Source organism: Nicotiana tabacum, chromosome 4 (genome assembly GCF_000715075.1).
Source record: "Nicotiana tabacum cultivar K326 chromosome 4, ASM71507v2, whole genome shotgun sequence".
NCBI classification, from domain to species: Eukaryota; Viridiplantae; Streptophyta; class Magnoliopsida; order Solanales; family Solanaceae; genus Nicotiana; species Nicotiana tabacum.
In genome coordinates, this window is record NC_134083.1 from 3,376,279 (window position 1) to 3,395,209 (window position 18,931).

The 18,931-nt window shown below is 36.7% G+C and overlaps 3 protein-coding genes across 3 annotated transcripts; 1 reads left to right on the top strand and 2 right to left on the bottom strand.

Moving 5' to 3' along the window:
* Positions 1-839: 839 nt before the first annotated feature.
* Positions 840-3,226, top strand: LOC107824595 (exocyst complex component EXO70A1-like). Its single transcript, XM_016651396.2, has one exon. The coding sequence runs from the start codon at positions 1,080-1,082 to the stop codon at positions 2,892-2,894; it is 1,815 nt and encodes a 604-aa protein (XP_016506882.1). The 5' UTR covers positions 840-1,079; the 3' UTR covers positions 2,895-3,226.
* Positions 3,227-6,336: 3,110 nt separating this feature from the next.
* On the bottom strand, positions 6,337-10,682 carry LOC107824596 (uncharacterized). Its single transcript, XM_016651397.2, has 5 exons — positions 10,311-10,682; positions 8,768-9,686; positions 8,133-8,228; positions 7,183-7,319; positions 6,337-6,729 (listed from the first exon to the last, which is right to left on the bottom strand). Exons 1-5 carry the CDS (start codon positions 10,514-10,516, stop codon positions 6,564-6,566), a joined length of 1,524 nt encoding a protein of 507 aa, XP_016506883.2. The 5' UTR covers positions 10,517-10,682; the 3' UTR covers positions 6,337-6,563.
* A 1,105-nt stretch (positions 10,683-11,787) lies between these two features.
* Positions 11,788-15,219, bottom strand: LOC107824597 (sm-like protein LSM1B). The gene is made up of 5 exons (XM_016651398.2): positions 14,785-15,219; positions 13,096-13,164; positions 12,904-13,019; positions 12,749-12,811; positions 11,788-12,316 (listed from the first exon to the last, which is right to left on the bottom strand). Exons 1-5 carry the CDS (start codon positions 14,843-14,845, stop codon positions 12,239-12,241), a joined length of 387 nt encoding a protein of 128 aa, XP_016506884.1. The 5' UTR covers positions 14,846-15,219; the 3' UTR covers positions 11,788-12,238.
* Between the last annotated feature and the right edge of the window lie 3,712 nt (positions 15,220-18,931).

The window sequence follows — 18,931 nt, forward strand, 5'->3', positions numbered from 1 at the left end:
CCCTTCATTCACGCCTTTACTCTTCATCGCACTAATTGTACAAAATGCACCCAACTTGAGCTTGTTAATCTCAAAATTAGTCATATATATCTAGCTCCACAACTTTTTCAAAATAACACATTGAAATACTAGCTGTTAATTCGTGTATATTGTAGTCAACCGATTACTACCTTTTCAGATTTTCAAAAGTTGGTCAACAAGAGTGTAATGTATGTTATAGGAATAACTTAATTATTATTACTAAAATTTGGAAATTTTCAACTTATTGACAACTTAATAAACTCAAAATTTTCCTTTTGTTTCACTTTCTTCCTCTTACATGCCCATTATACTTATAATTAATGGTTTGCTGCAAACTTTTTTATTTTATTTTTTATTTATTTATTTTTTTTTTTACTTCTGCTATGTAAAATCGATAACATTCATATTTATAAAATTAATCCGTTGTACTATAACTTCAAATAAAAATTTATCCATTATCCAGAAAAATAATATTTTTGGAGCAGCAATTGAATTTGTCTTTGAGAGTTCTACAAATCAAGAGTTCGAGCTGTGAAATCGCCAATGATACTTGCATCACGATAAAATATCTAGGGATTGCGACACTTTTTCAGATCCTGAGTAAACGCAAAAATATTTTATGCACCAAATTATCTTTTTATAGAGAAAAAATAACAAATAAAAATAAATGTCTAACCATACTACTAGGAGTATTAAGTTAGATAATAAAAAGTAAATTAAAAAATTAAGTCTCAACTATTGGAATTTTCATAGATTCGTTCGTGGGGAAGTCAAGTTGAGTCTAAATTGAGACAAATTAACTTTTCACCGGACAAACAGAAACGATACTAACTACAGTAATCTTCTCAATACTGTACTTTTTTTTTTCTTAGCACTGTATTATTACCACTGCTAAAATTGATAAATTAATACGTACGGAGTATGCAAAATTCAATGCGCATCCATTTTTGATTCTTCAATCATCATTAATAGGTCTGCATCTTCTTCACCAAAAGCTCGAATCCCTTTTTGTTTCTTTTTTCAGATTCTGAATTTCAAAAATTTAGAATTATCCATCCATGGAATCACCTGAAAAAAACGACGCCGTTGCATTTGAGTCAGCTGAGAAGATAATTCTCCGGTGGGATTCAACGGTATCTGAAGAAGCTAGAGAGAAGATGATATTCAACGGCGATCGTCGCGAGATCGATCGCTATTTACAAGCCGTTGATGAAATCCAACGGTCAATGGAGTCCACCACACTCTCCGTCTCCGACGACCACGATAAAGCCAACACCGCGATCCAGATCGCCATGGCTCGTCTCGAGGACGAGTTCCGTAACATACTCATCGCTCACACAAACGCAATCGAAGCCGAATCATTAACTGATCCAAGTGTTTCAGAAGAAGACTGCCGCGATACTCCACGCGCCGGCGACGATGATTCGTTCAGCAAAGAGCTGGAAAAACAAGGGAGTAGCACCAGCAGCAGTTACCGATCTACTAACAGCATCCGTGAGGTCGATCTCATGCCTTCAGAAGCAATAGACGATCTCCGGTGTATCGCGGAGCGTATGATTTCAGCTGGATATCTCCGGGAGTGTATTCAGGTGTATGGCAGTGTACGCAAGTCTGCTGTAGACTCGAGCTTCCGGAAGCTTGGAATAGAGAAGCTGAGCATAGGAGATATACAGAGACTTGATTGGGAGACTCTCGAAGCAAAGATTCGTAGATGGATACGAGCAGCAAAAGTATGCGTTCGCATACTTTTCGCTAGCGAGAAGAAGCTCTGTGAGCAAATCTTTGAAGGTTTGGGGACGGCGACGGATGATGCTTGCTTTATGGAGACTATTAAAGGTCCAGCTATTCAGCTGTTCAATTTTGCCGAAGCCATTAGCATTAGCAGGCGATCGCCTGAAAAGTTGTTTAAGATATTAGATCTTCATGATGCTTTATCGGGTTTATTAACTGATATTGAAATTGTTTTCGAGTCAAAATCTTCAGAGTCGATTAGAGTTCAGTCAGTAGAGATATTGTCTAGGTTAGGGGAGGCTGCTAGAGGGATATTATCGGAATTTGAGAATGCAGTGCTTCGTGAACCTTCTAGGGTTCCTGTCCCCGGAGGGACAATTCATCCCTTGACTAGGTATGTCATGAACTATATAAGTTTAATCTCGGATTATAAGCAGACGATGGTTGAATTGATTGTTTCAAAGCCTTCAACGGGATCAAGGTATTCGAGTGATCCTAATACACCTGATATGGATTTTAGTGAGCTAGAAGGGCAAACCCCGTTGGCTCTTCATTTGATTTGGATTATTGTCATTTTGCAGTTCAATTTGGATGGTAAGTCTAAGCACTATAAGGATACCTCTTTGGCTCATTTGTTTATGATGAATAATGTCCATTATATTGTTGAGAAGATTAAAGGATCACCTGAGTTAAGGGACATGATTGGGGATGATTACTTGAGGAAGTTAACTGGGAAATTCAGGCAAGCTGCTGTTAATTACCAGAGAGCAACTTGGGTGAGGGTTTTGCATTGTTTGAGAGATGAGGGATTACACGTGAGTGGAAGTTTTTCATCCGGGGTGTCCAAGAGTGCATTGAGAGAGAGGTTTAAGGCATTCAACGCCTTGTTTGAAGAGGTTCACAGGACTCAGTCCGTGTGGTTGATACCAGATACACAGCTCAAGGAGGAGCTGCAAATTTCCATATCCGAAAAGTTAATCCCAGCATATAGATCGTTTCTTGGACGGTTCAGGAGCCATATAGAAAGTGGGAGGCATCCGGAAAATTACATAAAGTATTCTGTGGAGGATTTAGAGAATGCTGTCTTGGATTTCTTTGAGGGGTACGCTGTATCACAGCACTTGCGGAGAAGATCTCAGTGAAAGAATACAAGTTTCACCATTTAGTACTTTAGGACATTCTTTTGAATTTTTTCATGGAGTCATTCAGGGGCTGAGGTTCTGACATTCTGGTGTTTCTCGAGTTTGTGCATTCGTTTGTAGTATTCCAGCGTGACGCGCTGCTGAAAACTTCGGAAAGATCAGCTGTATCTATCAAGAAGGGTCAGTGCCTCCAGCCTCTGGATGCTCTGGCCTGTAAGCATGGTGTTGTTGTATTTCTTCCATACTTTAGATTTTATCTTAATTTGTCCATATCTGAATTGTTGTATTGGTTCACTTTCTTGAAAATTTTATCATAATCATGATTTCATTAACTTGAGTCCAGAATTTAGTTCAGTCTCGATGACTTTACACTATAAGAGATGTTTTTCTTAGGGATGTCCTTTCCTAAATCAAGAATGTGATTGAACTTCCTATGAAGGCAAGAGCTTTGGAGGATGACACAAAGATAAATAAAACCACGGGTCTTAAGAATTCGAAGATTTGAAATTTAGCATATTTGCTTCCTGCTTTCTTCTTATTGTTTGCAAGTCTTTCTCAGTGACGTGAAAGAATTCTCCATGAATTTTCAATCATTGCACTGAAAACTCGTGGGGCATGACTAGTTGTCTACTGCTTGATATATGGGCGTGCTGATTCCTCGAAATGTTTTGTTAATACTTATTTTGTTTTCCCAGCTAAGACGACTGGTGCATTGGTGCTTAGTATGCTGTTTTTGGATAAGCTAATACTAATTAGTTTTATTGACATGATTTTCTCAATCGTGGAATGCTTGAACTGGACATGTATCATGAATGCTGTTCTTGTAAGCTAGAAATTGAACTCAGCCATGAAGATTAGAATAGAAGGGGCATACTTTTGCTGTATTTGCTTCTGCAAGTACTGTTCAGATGTTGCAGCACATCCTCTGTGCTTATTTATATACTATAACATTACCGTACCTTTTCCCAAAAAAAGAAAGAAAAGAAATTGAACTCTCCCATTTGCTTCGCAGTAATAATGGAAGTGGCTAATTTGTGCTTACTAGCCTCAAGGAGCATCTGACTAATCCGGTAGATTTAGTGCAGCAGATTCATGCAACCCTTGTTTCTTGTCCTCCGAATGTTTCATCTCTATGTGCCCTCTGTTTGAAACTTTGAAGTCTACTGCATCTGACAGCAGAACTTAGAAGGTGTATCTTCCTTTGTTACAATCTTCCTGCTACCTCTTCACTCACCATGTATCCCTGTTTCTAATTACTCACTCTGTTTCAATTTATGTGAACTTATTTCCTTTCTAGTCTGTGCCAAAAAGAATGATCTCTTTCCTTATTTGGAAACAATTTATCTTTATGCAATGATTTATGACCATACAAATTATATGTGCCTCATTTTACACCACAAATTCAAAAGTCTTCTATCTTTCCTTAAAATCCGTGCCCGGTCAAATGGATTCACATAAATTGAAACAGAGGAGTATCAGTTTACATAACATAACGTAATTACATAAAGAAAAAAGGACAAAGTCAAGGTTACACAATCTTTTTGTGGAGATACAAGACATTTTCTGCCCTCTTCGAGTTAGTGTGATTGTTAATACCTCACATTTAGGGTTTAGCTATTCATTTCCCATGCTTGCCTGTTGGATCCAAATAGGATCTCGAATTCTTGTGTATTCTCGAATGTGGTAATCTGTGTCCAAGTAGAAATCTCCCTCTTTTCTTACCTAATTGCAGAAAGTGTAGGATATTTACTGACAAAGGTGTTCAATTTTGAATCTGTGCAAAAGTCATTTGTAGATTACTCTAAAGTATCTGTTAGACCAAGATCCATTTTCTATCTTTACCACTTTAGCTGGTATTGCCTCTTTAAAGTACATTGTAAACTGGCCCTTCCCATTTATGATGAGTTACGATGCAAGATCCTTTAAACCAATAATTCTTGTGCCATGTTCATTCTTCTGTCTCAACAGAAAATAGGAACGTTGAGTGTGGATGTTGCCTATTCCTCTGACTTGGATTTAAAAGTGATAGACGACCTAATAGTGTCTTTTTCAACCCAGGGGAACTGGATATTTAAATTTGGAAGTTCAACTAGTGTGATGCTTCATCTGCCATCTATCTGACCTCTATTCCTCCTTTTCAATTCTCGTGGTCCTTATTTGTCAGTTTCGAAAAGAGCCTATGTGTTCCATTATTGAATGAGCTCCAAAGGTCACAATGGACCCAAAGGAGGGGAAAAAAGGATCAGTTAAGTAAACATATTCCCAACTAGTTGATCTTGCCTATAAAGATCTTTTTCTTCCATGGATTCCAAGAGATTGTTGGGTCCTTTGAGATAACTTCGTCCCGTGTGATTTTAGGTCTATCTCGTTCTCTTTTAACATATTCATTTTCACACCTACAAATTAGTGTAACTAGAGGTCAACACATGACATAACTAAACCATCTCACATGATTGTGTGCTACTTGCACTTTCTGGCCAATGCGGTCATTTTCTTATTTTGTTTAATCTTGTATGACTGCACATCCATCTTAACATTTATATTTCTGCGACACTCATCTTGTGGATGTGTTTGGACTTTAGCCGTTCAACATTAACTAGATCATTGTATAACATTGTTAGGTCTTATAACTATTCTCTCAGTTCTTTCACGCTAAAACAAAATTGTTGCAAATGTTTAAAAATAAAAGAGTCAATAAATAAATAAATTTGTATCGATATCTGCTACTCCTGAAGAGGTTTTGCATGATTACCTAAAATCAATAACGAATGCCACTAAAGAAAAATTATGCCAACTTTGGGTAGCAAAAACAAGTGCTAATATAAAGTGAAAAACTGAAGGCTATCCGCTGTACGTGAATTCGGGAGTACAGTCAGACATCTCTATAACAATATCTCTATATAACAATCATTCACTATAAAAGCCATGTTTTTCTCGGAACCGATTCTTATGTTATGTTATAATATATGTCCTCTATATCAGCACTTCACTATAGCAGCCAAAATAATTCGAAACAAACGAGGCTGTTATAGAGAGAATATGGAATCGTAGGGATACAACTGGGTTTGGGACTCCAATGAGAAACAATAGCTGATTTGTTGACATATCATTGCTACGTAGTCATGTTACCAAGCAATAAAAGATGCAAAAACAGACTGTCAAGGCTCAATATCAACTAGCAAATTCCGAGTCAAAATCAACATCGAAGATTTATATTTTAGAATTGAATTGGACAATGAACAGGTCCTTGAATATGTCTGTTGATTTTTTAAACCAGGGACCCGCTAAACGTCGACCGTAAATGAAATTTCCAATTTATTGAAGCCATTTCTTCTGATAAACGGGGAGAGCTTATGCAAAAAGGAAAGGGAGATCAAGAATGGAGTATTGAAGTTCCAAATGGTTGAGACAAATAAAGCCAATAAATATAACAAGAGTGGCAAGAGAGATAAAGCCATTCTGTAATTAATTCTTCGATGATGTAACATCTTATAAGATAAACGAACATTACTTTTGAAAAACAACAATACAAATTTGTCTTACCTATTGCCTTCTCCTGATTAACCTTCGTACTTTTTATACAGACAACACGGACTACAAGATTCTAACAACAATTTACTCAATTCATGGCACCTCTCTTTATCATACTATAAAAAGAATTGTCTTGCTTTACTCTGTCTTGTCTTCTACCTCATCACCATCAGGTAACCCATCGTTACCCAGTGTTGGCCTCACTTCAGGTTGGCTTCTGACATCCTTTGGCAGAGGGGAGGGCTTTATGAGCGTCAATGTAACGTCCTTGTCGAACTCTTCCCCATCATCGGAGTAGGCATATCTGTTATGTACGCGTATAAAATAAACCAATGAGATTATAACAACAGAAAAAACGAATATTTCCTGCATTAGGTCCCATTGTAAGGCCAACTTTTATCATGATAAAGACTCGCCCTTTTGATATTTTGAGGAAAACAAAGAGATGACGTGCGATGGTTCGAACAGAATGATTCAGGATCTTTCAGTTTGAAAGTTTTCCAAGTACAGGAAACGATAACAAATGAAGGTTTGGATCCCATTTTCTGGTTTCTAAGAAACCCAAAATATTCAGCACCAAATAACAATCTACTTAAGTCAACATTTGGCATGGATACCCTGTTCAAAGGCAGATATGATGAAATGACAGTGTAACAATAGTGCATCAAGAGTTTTTATCATAATTCTTCTACTATCAGGCTGTGAGAACTCTGTAAAATGCATATACACGCATAATAAGGTGGAAGCAGGGTAATACCTCATGGAGTTTTGAGATGGTGCCCAAAGAGCGCAGATTATGCAAAGGAGAGAGAAAGATAGCACTTGCCAGAAGGCAGGAATAATCCAGGCATTTTGCCATCGCTCATTGTACACATCAGTGGACTTGAAGTATAGCTGCCAAAAGGGGAAAAAATGGTTAATGCTTTGTGCTATAATACAATAATAGGAAACAGTTGTGAAACTTAAGAAACCTATGTCTGATGTAGTCGGAAGAATATAAGACTGATTACACTCAGTTTCTAGTAGGTGTCCTTTCTCTTGAAGGTACCACATGGAGTGCCACAACCCAAGTCCAACTTAAATTGAGTTGAGGCCTTGAGGGAAATGGCAAACTAAAGACTCTATAGCTTGTCGAAGTTTCTTTCTAAACTAGCCAAAGAAGAATTCAGGGGAAAAACAAAATTTTCATTTATAATGCTTTGACACATTTACTTGGCCTAATTATGCTTGTACTTTCCAAATTTATTGGAAATTTAGGTCCCCTCTCCAGAGGAATAAATTGCTCCCCAAATTTGGTGGATTAGACATGTTTCTCTGTTTGGTATTTCATAATTCTGCAAAAGTGGTCCTGTTCACATCAAGCAGACCAGTTGACAATAAGGTCCTTAACCCCCTTCCCTTTTTTTTTTTTTTTTTTGATTTGCACCGGGTGTCCAAGTCTCTTTGAGTCCCGACTAATCCCGGGGGTGCACAGGCCCTCGGCAAGGAGTTTCCCGCAAGTACACCACGGTTAATTCAGGTTTTACCCAGTCCGATGGCCCTCAGAAATTGTTTGCACTTAAGTCGAACTATTGGAAAAGATGATCCGAGTGTGTCAGCAGTGGGCTCTTTTCTGAAAGAACACGAGCTAGGAACGGGCAACAACGATACTTGACAACAGAAACTAAATGAAAGAACCAGCCTCATCTTGTAGAAATTGAAAATTACCTCGTAGCACGTCCATCCAACAGATACAATAACAGCGACGACCAATGCATTTGTGAACTTCCGGTAAATGTCTAATTTGGCCAACAACCTTCTAGCCTGTCAGATCCCAAATCCACAACTGAATTAGGACTAATGGAGCCTAAATTGAATGATAGTAATAATTGAATGACGTCATATCATGATCAACCCCAATCTCAAACGCTCCAAGATAATGAAAAGAAAAAGCCTTCCTTTATTGCAAGAATCAGCCGCAGACCAGCGTATCATTCACCATGCATACGTAGATACACAGTGAAGGGATTGCTTTACGAACCAAAACATGCAGCACTCAGCTAATTATTTTTCGTATTTTAATCAAATAAACCTACACCGACCAAAAAGTCACCAGCACATCTTTTTTAACAAACTTCATGATTGCAATAATATTTAACATAACGTAGAGCTACTTAGCTTAATAGCCACAAGTGTTTTAACATGAACCCATACGATGAGAATGTGAATTCCTATCACCTATAGATCTTTGCTCATGCAATAAGACCTGAAGCAAGTAAGAAGTCCAGAAACAAAAGCCTTTTCTAACCTAGCAATTGGCATGCAAACGGAATCAAAGTGATAAACAGAAGTCACCAATGTACCTGAAGCTTATTCAAAGTTGCTGACAGGGAGGTGAATATCCAAAGGATAAAGAAAGCATCCAAGAATGCCACAGGAAGTACGAAAAATATCCTTGCTTTTCCTGAGAAATCACTGACTGCACCAACATTTTCTGCCAGTTCAAGCACTTCAGAAGCCAAAAAGAAAGTTCCTCCAAGCAAAAGGACCTTCGATGTGAGACCACCTAAAGTAGGTCTAACGACACCAAAGCCCATAGAGACCACCAGAATGACCAAACGTGAAACTGTGCGCTTTACTGTACCAAAGGTCACAGCCCATACAGTGGTACCAGTGGGCCTGACTCCAGTTTCATTGAATTCAGCATAGTCAAAGTACCAAAAGGCCATTTCAAGCATGCCCAATGTTATCACGAGTGTAATACAATTTTGTAAAGGAATAACTTCTCTCCAGAATCTTGCATACTGCGAAAACCAAAAGATCCCAAGTAACACGAATGCAAGAGACATGAAACCATAGAAGTTCATAAGGGGGGCCATTCTACCAGGTAGGTAACCAGTAGGATTCTTCCATATGGTTTTCCCTTCAACAGTAATATCCTTAAGATATGGTTCACAGTGAATAAAATACACATTATACATCCCAGTTTTTGTAATGGGGACCGATCTTGACTGCAGTGCTACTTCAACCTCATCAGTGCTGAATGAGGCACTAAAAACTTTAGGCCATCCGAGATTATTAGCAGATGGGCGGTAAATAATTTGCCCTTGTGTACAAACTCCAAGTTTTGCAAGATCTGCTGTGCAACAAACAGCTCTTTGGCCACCGTAGGCTGAGCCCCCAATTGACTCTCGATCATCGACCTCAAAAACAATTGCATGAATTGGGTCTGAACTAAAGTTTGACAATTCTTTTGGCCTCCGAAATACAATCTTTTCAAACCTGTTGAAAATGAAAAAGTTCAGAAATTTACATACTCCTGCGCACAAAACTGGATAGAAACATGAACCGTCATATTCATTTCCAAAGTCTGGCATGAATCAGAAAATTCATAGAAGCAAAATAAAGCTCATTAGATGCCATTGAACATAATTTGGGAAAACACAAAAGTTAATGGATCAACAGAACTTTGGATCATCTATACGAATCCTCTATATCATCTGGCTTCATTTGGCCCAAACTGAGTACGAACTACTTAATATAGCGAGACAGCACAATTCACTTATCTTCTTTCATCCAACTATAGATTCCATTCATAAGCTGTGAATTAAGAAGGATAATTCAACATTGATGGCTGAACTAGGTATGCTTTTAGAGAAATCCAAAGGATATTTTAGCTTTAATAATAGCAGTAGAATGTAGGCAAAATATATGGCCAAACATGTGTTTGCCAAATAAAATTCAAATTTATTTTGGCAAAATCTATGGCCAAACGGGTCCTTAGTAAAAAGGATAAATTGATTAAATTTTATCCTCGAAATTAAATAATAAATATTCATTCTGGAGTATGGAATTAACAATTTTCATACAGATCTGGATATATTGCATTCTGGAGAGAGTGATTACCGAATGAAAGAGTCAGAGGAAGGAGAATCAGTGAAGTTAGGAGTAGAGGCGTAAATTCCTTCGCTGCCGCCGTGGACAACAAATGCATTGCCTTTGCTCACGAATTTCTCCCCATTGTAGTCATGCACTGAAGCTTCTGTGAAACGGAACAAACATAACCACAGCAGGATTACTCCTGAAGCTCCAGCTGACTTCAACCACCGCATTTGCCCAATTGAGAGATCAACTCAGCTCAGCTCAGTGTGGAGAAAGTAAGTGAGAGTAGATCTGGAGGAAGTAGAAGACCTGCTGTTGCTAGAAGAAGTAGGGGAGATAGAGAGAGAGAGAAATCTAGAATGGACCCACTAACGACTACGTATCACTCCCTCGTTGAAGTCAAAGAATCGTTTAACAAAGATTAATAATTCTGTTCAATATTTAGTCTTTTCAAAAAGAATATTTACTACTTTGTCCAATTTAATTGATTGTTTGGCTATTGCCACATATATTAATAATTTTTATCTTTTAGTATGAATTAACAATAAAATTGATCATATTAACCTTAATTATTTTATTAAAAATATAACAAATACACCTAGACTCTTTACTTTCTGGACAACTTTGGAAAAAAGAAGTTAATACCTTAGTGATATTTTAAAAAATCAAATATTATGGACCACAAAAAAAATCAAAAAAATCAATTAAAGTGCACCAAAGAAAGTAACTCTTTAACTCTACTTTTTCACATACGATATTTAATACCACAAGATTCAAACACATTTTGATTATTACATGCTATAATTTAGCTTAAGACCACAAAGATTTAAAGTCTTCTTTACTTCTTAAATAAAAATAACAACAACTACATAATATATGAGTTATCACTTCTTTTACTTATTAAGTTTAATATATTATTATCATGCCAAATAAAATAAAATAAAAATAAAACACTTTAAAAACCATTTTACTTATCATACTTTAAAATTAATACTCCATAAGTAGCTTGATTGGAGGACAGATGACACCGATTTCTCAAATTTGTCACGTATTCCATTTTACTAGGTACATTTTATTTTAGTTTAAAAAATATAAAGTCGATGTCGGCGCTGTCAAGTTCAGAATGAGGACAACTCTTTGAGGGGTCGTTTGGTCGCGGACTAAATTATCCTGAAATTATAGTCTTGAAATTATAATTCTTAAATTAATTTATCCCACCTAGGAGATGAGATAAAATAATACCAAATCTGATGGGATAAGGTGAAATATTCAGAATTAAGTCTGGGACTAAATTTATACCATGTTTAGTTGGCAATATAATTTTATCCCGAAATAAATTTATGCCAACTAAACATGATATAAATTTAGTACCATACTTTATCCCATCTTATCCCGCATAGCAAACGACCCCTAAGTATTGATTTAAGACGTATGTACCACAAAGTTGATCGTGCCAAAAGGGTATAAACCACCAATTACCTAAAAATTAAGCGTATTAAGATTTGAACAATGCTAAATTACAATAGCACACGCGATTAACAAAGCTACATAGGAGTAATTGTTTTCTGAAAAGGTAAATGCCAATATGCCAATCTCACAACATGTACGTTCTAGTGGTCTACCATAAAAACTAAAGTTCCTCCAGACTAGCATAAAAAAGCAAACGGAAGAACTCACGATTTGTTTTACCATTTTTATGGCCCGCCATTTCCCATATCACCAGGTATAATACCAGTTCATGCCATTAGATATGGAGATGGGCAACCTTCAAACATATAACCACAAATGAAAAATCCAATAATAGTGCAGATGTTACAAAGAACACTTCATGTATCCGAGAGCACAGCCCAAGAGAAGAGAGGAATCCCAGGAAACCACGCAGCAACCACGATAATATTTGCAGAAGGCATGGAACAATCCCAAGCAGAATCCAACACAAGAAATAAGAAACCTCAATCCATATCAAGGAATTCCATCCTCTTTCTCATTGTGCCTTTAAGATCTGTAGCATCCCTTTCTGCTTTCTGCGCCTGATGGATATGTGATATATACATTAGAAATAGTCTTACACTAATTAACAGCATCTTGTCTTATCTAAAACTAAATTGGTCAACCATCACTTAAGACGATTAGCCTCATCTTAAACATGATTTTGCACTTGAAAGAACAGATGTATAAAAATAGAAAGATGGAAATGTTAGTCTAAAATAATTATAAAAACATAGACACAAAGATATAAGTTATATACAACAAAGATACTATTAAGGAAGATTACTAGCTTTTCTTCAGAATTTCACAAAATACCTTCAATATTTGTTCTTCCAACTAAATCATCACCAATTTTCACATTTAGTCTTTTTCCTATATAAAGTTGCCCCAAACCCCAAACTTCACAAGTCATGTGCCTGACACAAGTCTATTAAGCATCGCTAGTCATGAAACTAATAATAACAGGATCTTACCCTTCTTATTTCAGCTTCTGAAACACGTGTCATGTGAGGTGGAAGTTCCTCCTTATCTACGTCCTGACCAGCCATAACAACATTTTATAAGCCAAAGGGTATAGGGTTATGGGATAGCAAGAACCTTTCTGTATGATGGAGAAAACAAGACCTACCAGTTCACCAATTAACACAACATTTTCCCCACGTATAATATAAAGACCTAATGGGATATCACAATATAGATCACCAACAATAACACGGTCACATGCACCTTCAAGAACAGCATTAGCTACAAATAACAGATGAAATTTTTGTCAGCTGTAACCACTGTTGTGAAATAGAAAGTAATGACACGAGAAACCTACCAAATTGGTCAAAAGAACGAAGTGTTCCTAAAAGCTTCCGCCCATCTCGCAGCAGTACAAGAAGTTTCTCTGTGAATGATATTAAGTCAATTCAGAAAAGCAAGACATAAAACTAATGAATCTATATACAGGTTTGGTTAATGCTATTAATATATGAGCACTTGGACTTATATACAAAAATTTGGCACCCCATTTATTTTTCTTATGAACTGGCACCCCAAGTATTATAGCATTAACTCTTGCATTCCATCCATTAACTAATCGCTCAAGAGTCAAGAGTGAAATATAATAATCCTTCAGTTTTCACTTTACAGAGATATGCCTCAAAGACAGAATAAGTAGAGCACCATAGCTTCTTCTACAAAGTATATGGACCACACATATGATGTACCTGTACTAATCGTGGTTTCTACCATTCAAGCAGCCACGACGGGATGCGGGAATAGAAGAAAAAGGGTGAAAATCATTTTTTTATAAAAGTAGTGTCCGGGCCAACTAGCACACACTTCGACTACTCCATTGGGCACATCTTAACCCCTCACAAATGCAGGTGTCGGGTAATCCTGTCCACCTCGGCTTAGGCAGATGGGAAGAAATCACCTACTACCTCTGTTTCAATTTAGATGACACACTTTTCTTAGTAGTGCGTTCTAAAAAGAATGATTCAACTTTAAACTCTACATTTTACTCATTTTACCCTTAATGAAAAGCTTTTATAACCATACAAATGTCATGGCCCCACAAAGCTTTTACCTCTTAAGCTTTTAAGACCACGAGTTTCAAAAATCTTCTTTTTCTTTCTTAAACTCCGTGTCGAGAAAACTACCTCACCTAAATTGAAAAGAGGGAGTAGTATTTTTTGCCTTTGCTGGATTTTGAACCCTAGTCTCCATGGTTTGCACCCACTTCATTGACCGCTAGTTCACACCTTTGGGTGCGAAAAGTCATCTTTTTTATAAGGAAAAATCATATTGCAAACCACATATTTCCAAAAGTTGCACAAATGTCAAGAATACACTCAACAATCCTTACTAAGAAAGGCATTTGTTGAGTAAGGCAGGAACTCAAGCCCAAGCCCCTTGTATAATCGAGTGCTTGAGTGCAACTTCCCTTTATCTTCAGTCATCAAGGCTTTCATTGAGTTTTCAATACGGGGAGAAACACAAACCATTATATACTTTTTGTGGCCTTTGATGCAACAGTAGAGAAGACCTCTTCTACCTTAAAGAAGGAAATTACTGAGTAACCCACTTCCCTCACAATATATCATCTTCTCAAGCATAGAAGAATCTGCACTTTGGTCATTATAGTAAGTATACACAGGACATCGCCCATAAAGCACATCGACAAGTTAAGGCAATGTAGTTGAAGATGGCTTAGCAAAGCAAGTTTGCATGATGGAGACTTTTGAAGGCTTAAAAATCTATGGAGTGAGCAAACCAGCTATACCCACCAGCGAAAATCTGGTGTAGTTTCTCATTGTGAACGCTCATCAATAACTTTATCAAAGAGTAACAATCGAATATTAAACAGCCTAAAAAACCCAAGCAAGATCAGCAGCAAAATTTAGCAAGACCAAATTTTGAACACAAACAACAAGTACAAATCTTTAATAACATAAACAGCTTAATCGCGGCACGGAATATAGAGTTGATAAAAAAAGGGGGGGGGGGGGGGGAAAAAACTCACTGTCAAGATAGCTTGCAAGAGAAGTAGAGAGATAGATATCTTCTGGACTTGCCCAAGACATTGATGAACTTTACACCTTTAACTTTTTCGGTATTCCAAAAACAACCGAAAAATTCTCAGATTTCAATTCAATTTGCATTGGCAGCTCAGATAGCCCACTAATATTTGCCTTAACAAACAAATCACTGAGAACACAAACAATTATACCCTAATTCTATCAATAAACCAAGAATAAGAAAAACTCCAAAATCCTAAACCCAATAGGAGTTTGAAAAGAATTAACTTGTTGACTTTTGGTTGCTGAGATCTGTAGAAACCCTAACTTAGGCCTATCCCCAAATTAGGGGCAGAGGCACATTCAATTTGAAGTGTCATACGATCTGCGGCTCTTTCCGCTCCTTATTTTTTAGGAGTGTATTTTTTTCTGCCTGGGCCTTCTCTTGCAAAGTTATTTGTAGTTAACCCTTTGAAATATGAGAGTATTACGTATGTGGCCTCTCACTTTTAACTTTTAGCCTCATTTAAGACCGTTCTTTTTTCTTTTTCTTTTTTATTTTACAACATGCTATTTTATTGTATTCCCTCATTTAAATTTATGTGAACTTATTTTTTTTTTAGTCCGTGTCAAAAAAAATGATCTCTTTTTATATTTAAAAATAATTTACTCCCTCTGTCTCAAATTATGTGTCATGATTACTAAATATAGTTGACTCAAACTATTTGTCATTTTAGAAGTTAATGACAAAAGTAATTATGTGCCTTGTTTTATACCACAAAGTTAAAAAAAAAATTCTCTTAAACTATATGCTCAATCAAATAGGTTCACATAAATTGGAATAAAGAGAGTATTACAATGCACTAGATTGTCAACTTGTCATGCACTATAAGTAATACTTATTGAATTTCAAAAAAAATAGTATTAACTAAATATACGGGGGAGGGGGAGCAAACCGATAATCTAATTAGTGATGAATGATGATGTTTTCTTCTAATCTATTATGTTCAATTTGAAATAAGATACATACAGTAACATGTTTTTTCTTCGATATATTCTAACCATTATTAGGCATTATAAACTATAGGCAGAATAGCCTAAATGACACTTGTATGTCACGTCCCGACCTCATGGAGCGCGACCGGTGCTCAACCGGGATAACCCTGCCGAGTAAGTATGCTAGATTTCCTTCTATCCAAACTCACCCATGAATAATGAGAAGATGTATTTTCATTAATTAGACAACAAGGAGATCATGTATACCACACCAATCCATTACTATTAGCTACTTCATTTATAAGTCCCCAAAATATTACATTACACATCCGTAGTTTAAAAGTGGAACACGTGATACAATTACAACATCATTAGTTTGACCTTCCCAATACTAGCATACAATCCACACCATATCTACGGAGCCTCTAAAGGGTACAAAAGAGTACTAGGATAGTGCCGGCAACAAGGCCCCGGCTATACCTCAAAACACAATACATGAGAAACAAAAAAGATACATGACCCCGATATGAACTGGGACTTACCAAGTCAACTGAGAGGAGGATGTACTGCAATCACTGATCGATGCCGCATGCTATGGAACCACCTGCATCCATTAAAAGATGCAGCGCCTCCGCCAAAATGGACGTGAGTACATGTGGAATAGTACTCGTATGTAAGGAAGATAGAACATCATATGGAAATACGGTAATCAAATAAAAGACAAATAAATTACGTCAAGAAACTACGAAATGACCCATAACATCACATGACACGTCTTATTATACTTACATCATTTAGAACCTTCTTTTAGGATCAAGTGTGCCCCATGAACTATGCGTGGGATACAAAATATAATGTAAAAATACCAACATGTACAAACAAAGGCAATGGAAGTGGCACCTATTGTTCGTGTTGCCTATGTGTCTCACTAGACAGTCTATAGGGTTCATATATTATAGTATACACCTATGCGTTTCATAGTCTATCCATAGGGTTTCATTCATATTACACACGTATGCGTTTCATAGACCGTTCATAGGGATTCATTCATATTATACACCTATGCATTTCATAGACCGTCCATAGGGATTCATTCATATTATACACTTATGCGTTTCATAGACCTTCCATAGGGATTCATTCATATTATACACCTATGCATTTCATAGACCGTCCACAGGGATTCATTCATATTATACACCTATATGTTTCATAGACCGTCCATAGGGATTCATTCATATTATACACATATGCGTTTCATAGACTGTCCATAGGGATTCATTCATATTATACACCTATGTGTTTCATAGACCGTCCATAGGGATTCATTCATATTATACACCTATGCATTTCATAGACCGTCCATAGGGATTCATTCATATTATACACCTATGCATTTCATAGACCGTCCATAGGGATTCATTCATATTATACACCTATGCGTTTCATAGACCGTCCATAGGGATTCATTCATATTATACACCTATGTGTTTCATAGACCGTCCATAGGGATTCATTCATATTATACACCTATGCGTTTCATAGACCGTCCAAAGGGATTCATTCATATTATACACATATGCGTTTCATAGACCGTCCATAGGGATTCATTCATATTATACACCTATGCGTTTCATATACCGTTCATAGGGATTCATTCATATTATACACCTATGCATTTCATAGACCGTCCATAGGGATTCATTCATATTATACACCTATGCGTTTCATAGACCGTCCATAGGAATTCATTCATATTATACACCTATGTGTTTCATAGACCGTCCATAGGGATTCATTCATATTATACACCTATGCGTTTCATAGACCGTCCAAAGGGATTCATTCATATTATACACATATGCGTTTCATAGACCGTCCATAGGGATTCATTCATATTATACACCTATGCGTTTCATAGACCGTCCATAAGGATTCATTCATATAATACACATATGCGTTTCATAGACCGTCCATAGGGATTCATTCATATTATACACCTATGTGTTTCATAGACCGTCCATAGGATTAACATATTATACCATCATGTACACGCCCATATTTACACTCAAGCGACATGATTAACATTATCGTTAAGGTCGTCCATAGAGATTCATTTATATTATACACCTATGCGTTTCATATACCGTTCATATGGATTCATTCATATTATATACCTATGCGTTTTATAGACCGTCCATAGGGATTCATTCATATTATACACATATGCATTTCATAGACTGTCCATAAAGATTCATTCATATTATACACGTATGCGTTTCATAGATCGTCCATAGGGATTCATTCATATTATACACCTATGTATTTCATAGACCGTCCATAGGGATTCATTCATATTATACACCTATATGTTTCATAGACCGTCCATAGTGATTCATTCATATTATACACCTATGCATTTCATAGACCGTCCATAGGGATTCATTCATATTATACACCTATGTGTTTCATAGACCGTCCATAGGATTCACATATTATACCATTATACACATGGCCCTATTTACACTCAAGCGACATGATTAATATTACCGTTAAGGTCGTAAGTTCCCAGATCATTGGAATACTTCATGGTCATGCTCATCATGCATAAACATAGCTTATTACATTAACACATGCATGGCATATCACTAAGTAGATTTCAATGGTGCCTGGACCCAATTTCTTTTCTTAAGGTTCATCATCACTTAGTATAGGACATCTCTTTTCCACCTCATTATATACCTCCTTGTCATCTTAAGGTCACTAGCTAAGTTCATGATTCTCAGTATCATGACCCGAAATCCTAACCGTCATGATGGTGCCTATCTCAATACTAGGAAAGCCGACAACATCAATAACCCATAATTTCTTTTAAATACGGAAAACATAATAATTTAAGTTTAAGATAAAATTCCATAAATTCTGGATATAAATACACTCCCAAAAATCCGGTGTCACTAAGTGCATGAGCATCTACACATTACAAGTATGGAAAACACGGTCTATAATAGTCTGAGATCAAATACAATAAACAAGAAGACATGGAAGGAGAGACAAGGTCTGCGAAATACGGCAGCTACCTCTGAATCTCCAAAAAATCAACCGTGCAAAAGAATCAACACCCACTGTGTCTGGGATCACTTGGATCTACACACG

Excerpts from the sequence above, each read along its gene's own strand:
- LOC107824595 (XM_016651396.2), top strand. The coding sequence starts at position 1,080 with ATGGAATCACCTGAAAAAAACGACGCCGTTGCATTTGAGTCAGCTGAG.
- LOC107824597 (XM_016651398.2), bottom strand. The coding sequence starts at position 14,845 with ATGTCTTGGGCAAGTCCAGAAGATATCTATCTCTCTACTTCTCTTGCA. Across the intron at positions 12,812-12,903 it reads TTGTGTTAATTGGTGAACTG|GACGTAGATAAGGAGGAACT; the intron begins GTAGGTCTTGTT and ends ATGGCTGGTCAG. Across the intron at positions 12,317-12,748 it reads CAGAAGCTGAAATAAGAAGG|GCGCAGAAAGCAGAAAGGGA; the intron begins GTAAGATCCTGT and ends CATATCCATCAG.
- LOC107824596 (XM_016651397.2), bottom strand. The coding sequence starts at position 10,516 with ATGCGGTGGTTGAAGTCAGCTGGAGCTTCAGGAGTAATCCTGCTGTGG. Across the intron at positions 9,687-10,310 it reads TCCTCTGACTCTTTCATTCG|GTTTGAAAAGATTGTATTTC; the intron begins GTAATCACTCTC and ends CATTTTCAACAG. Across the intron at positions 6,730-7,182 it reads CCATCTCAAAACTCCATGAG|ATATGCCTACTCCGATGATG; the intron begins GTATTACCCTGC and ends CGTACATAACAG.